The 3977-nt window shown below is 46.2% G+C and overlaps 1 protein-coding gene across 1 annotated transcript in view; it reads right to left on the minus strand.

Annotated features, from left to right (window-relative positions):
* Sms (spermine synthase) overlaps positions 1-401 on the minus strand; it is a 53081-nt gene extending 52680 nt beyond the window's left edge. The window contains exon 1 of the mRNA XM_004631395.2: positions 27-401. Within this exon, the coding sequence (XP_004631452.1) occupies positions 27-75 (49 nt within the window). The 5' untranslated portion in view covers positions 76-401. The remainder of the gene's footprint in view (positions 1-26) is intronic.
* Positions 402-3977: the final 3576 nt, after the last annotated feature.

Raw genomic sequence — 3977 nt, forward strand, 5'->3', positions numbered from 1 at the left:
GGGCAGGTGGCGATAGGCGCCCTCACCTTTGGCGCCGAGCATGAAGTCGAGCGTGCTGTGCCGTGCTGCTGCCATAGTGAGGCGAGGCCCTGTGCCATGCCTGGGGGAGGCGGCCGCGGAGACTGGGGGCCGCGCGGCGTGTCAGGCTGCGGCCGGCGGGGAGGGCGCTGCGCCGGGGGAGGCCAGGAGTAGGAGGTAGGCGGGGCCGCGGGGAACGACCGGGGCTCGGGGGCGGGGACGGCCCGCCTCCGGGAGGGAGGAAGCGGGGACGCCTCCAGCCCCGAACTTGGAGCGCCGGGTGTGAGGCCTCGCTAATGGTGGAAACGTAGGCACTGTGCTCCCAGGCGTGCGTCACCAATGGCCGCGCCCTGCGCCGAAGCTCTAGCCGGCGCTCCCTCCATCCCTTAGGTCACCTTAGGTTGACACTGCGCAGTGCGAATTACGGAGGGGCCCACCACAAGCAGTTCCCCATACCTTCCCCCAAGCGAAGGCCCTTGTTATTTTCCGGCCAAGTCAAAGAAATAAAATGCTAGGCGCCACTACTTTTGATTGAAAAGTAGAGTTTGCCTTGTTCCTACACTTAAACCACTAGGATTCTTATTACCTTTATTATCAGCAAGGGTTTGCTTTCCATTTGAAGACACAATAGAAAGCTCTTGAGGATTGAAGTACTCTAAATTCCCAAGATAGAAGGAGAGAAGGAAGTACTTTAAGAGGACAACACTTGCTAAGCTTGGGCTGGGAGATTGCAGATTTGGGTGCTCCTCCTCAGGCAGGACTCCATTGCTTGGTGCCTCCGTGGGCAGCGAAGGCCCTTCCCGTTGGCTTGTTTCTAACACTGAGGTTGCAGCTGGTATTCAACAAGATGAGACCAGAGAAAGCCGGAGGATCTGCGGACTAACACCCACACCCACACACACACACACACACACACACACACCTATTGGACTGCCGATATTCCTGAGCACATGCCTATATCATTCTCTAGTCTTTTCTGTGCCTCTTGGGACTACAGCCACTGTTGTAATGGCTCGCCAAAATTTAGGTCATGGAACTCTTGCGCCTCCACAGAAGCACAAAGAACCTGGACATGAAACTCATGCCTCCACCATGCGTTCTCAGGGGCTGTTTTGCTGAGTCCTTCCCTGACCTACAAGAACCCAGGGATGTCCTCGTTGGTGTCCTACCAACCATTCTCTCTTAAAAGCTGGATCTTTTTTCAGTCAGTTAGGTTTTCCCTACCTGCAGGCACCTGTTTGTTGCCCTGCATGTTTTTCTTCCTTCCTTGGAATCCAGGTCCCCAGTGTTAGTCCCTGTTCTGCACTTTAATCCTTCAGCACTCTGCGGCAGCCTACAACTCTTCTTTCTTCAGGCGATGTCCTCCAGTTCTTGCCATTCCTCTGGAGTGAGGTCGCTGAACGTAGTTGTCTCTGTCCTTGTATGTTGCAGGGGTGGTGGGTTTCCACAGGCTTCGGGAAGGCTTCTCCCAGCTCAGCACCAGAATGGGCCCCGCACTTGGTATAATCATCCACTGTCACCATCCGGAAATTCTTAGGAACTTGGGAACAGGGCACCCAGTGTTTTCATTTTGCAATAGAAGAGAACAGTATGTAGCTAGTGCTGCTCCCCAGCTCACGTTGGGCAGTGCAGGCCCCCCTGGGGCTGGGGCTGGGGCTGCTGCCTGAGCTCGTGCTGCGTGATACCCTATCCCCAGCACTTGTGCCTCACCCTGCTTTCTCCAAGGAGCAAAATAAATGGCAATGTCAAAGCTTGAGATTTTGCCATTAGCAAGTTGATAGCCCATTTGAAAGAAAAGCAGTTTAACAAAAATGCTTCAGGCCAGAAATGCTTCAGTTTAACAGAAATGCTTCAGGGCATAGTGATGCATGCCTGTAATCCCAGCATTTGGCAGGAATGAGGCAGAAGGATCTCAATAATTTCGAGGCTAGCCTGCACTACATAGTGTGTTCAAGGCAAGCCTGACTACATAGCAAGACCTTGTCTCAGAAAGAAAAAAAAAAAAAGCAAATGAAACGAATAAAAATCTTTCATAAAGTACAACATCAACATCAGAGGCAAGTGGACCTTGATATGAGATCAACTTTATTAGGGTACTATTAGGAGTTACTGCAAAGATGTTCCCAATGTTTGTTCTACCTACCATGGACTCAGGACATGGGCAGGAACAAAAAGCTCAATGCCTCTTTAAATACCTCCACCTGGGCTTTAAGTACCTCTTTGGATTCTGGAACATGTTCTTATTGTTTGAGTTTTATCACCTAGACCCATGGCTTCAAAACCTATTTTAAGGCTAATAAGCATTTCATTTGTGGTATAAACAATTTGGACATCAACAACAGAAGGAAACATTATACTGCCCTGCACAGATAGCGACATCACCTACTTCCTGGGAAACAGAAAGTTAAAAGCCAAAAAAAGGCCCTTTGTTAAATATGCCATGGAAAGGCCAGGGATATAAGCTAAGCAGCACAAGTGAGTTCGACTCCTGACACCAAAAAAAAAAATGTCATGGACATGGTGGTGGTGGCAGCAGTTATAGGGTGGCTAGGGTCCTTGGCAGCATCTACAGGCTGTAAGAAGTATCTAAAGGCTGTTCATTATGCTGCCATCCCAAGCCTTCCTTGTGAAGGTTGTGGAGGCAGCTGGCAACCTTGGCAGCTACCCTGGCCATTAGAGCCTAAGTAACCTTTTATTTCACTGTTTCTTTTTCTGCTCTTTTACCATTTCACGTGAGACCCTTATAGAGATTCCACTTCTCTGCCTCCTGTGTGCAGCTGTGGTGAAATCACTTCCTATTTTAAAAACTTGGCATTAGCTGTTAGGGTTAGACAAAAATCTGGAAATCTCCCCTGTCATTTTTCCAGACGAATGTGGGACTCACCCAGCAATGTAAACAATGCAGTATTTCAAATTTTCATTAAAAAGACTGTTTAACTCTGGAGAGGGGGTGCTTGGATCTTTGACACCATGGTTCACAATTTCAGCAGCACACTGGAACCAACTGGATGGCTTTAAAACCTTTTGCTACTGCCTGGGCCCTATCCCTAGCATCTCATGAAATTGGCATTGAGATTATTTTGTTCAGTAAATCAATAAAAGCCGAGGAAGTTCTCATGTGAAGTTAAGAGGTACCACCGCCCCACAATACATATTACTCTGCATTTTGGAGGATGGCTAAAAATGAACAATTTTTAAAACGAAATAATCAGTATACATGAGCATGCAGAGAAATCTGAAGGCTTGTACATTGCTGGTAGGAATGTAAAATGGTGCAGCTGCTAGGGAAAATACTGTCCTTTGCTGGTTCCCCAGAAGTTTATACAAAATAGCCATAACTGAGCTGGAGATGTGGTTCGGTGGTAGAGCACTTGCCTAGTATGCCTGACACCCTGGATTGTTTGATCGGCAGCACTGCAAAAAAAAAGAAGAGAAAAAAGGGAATGACAGCATAACTATATAATCCAATAATTTTATTCTTGGATATATTTATGCAAGATAATTAAATACAGGTGTCAAAAAAGCTCATGGTTATAACAGTATGATTCACAATAGCTCAAGGTGGAAACACCATAAATAGCCATCAATAGAGGAATAGACAAACAAAATGCAGTCTGTTCATATCCTGGAATATTATTCATTCATTAAAAATGAAGTTGATACATGCTACAGCATGAGTGAGCCTAAAAAAACATTATGCTGAGCCTCAAACATATTGTGATAAGTGAGAGAAGCCAGTCATAGGTACAACCTATTGCAGGATTCCATTTAAATGAAATGTCCTTTGTAGATAAAGCTATAGGAAATAGAAAGGAGAGATGAAAAATGACATTCTTTAGGGATGATATCATGTTTTAATTTTTTCAAGAGAGTGTGAATTAGAATTAAAACAAAAAATAAGAGTGATACAGAGTTTCACTTAGAGTAATATGAATTTCACAGTATTTGTTGTAATAGTG

This window comes from Octodon degus, unplaced genomic scaffold, assembly GCF_000260255.1.
Source record: "Octodon degus isolate 3935 unplaced genomic scaffold, OctDeg1.0 scaffold00041, whole genome shotgun sequence".
Lineage (NCBI taxonomy): Eukaryota > Metazoa > Chordata > Mammalia > Rodentia > Octodontidae > Octodon > Octodon degus.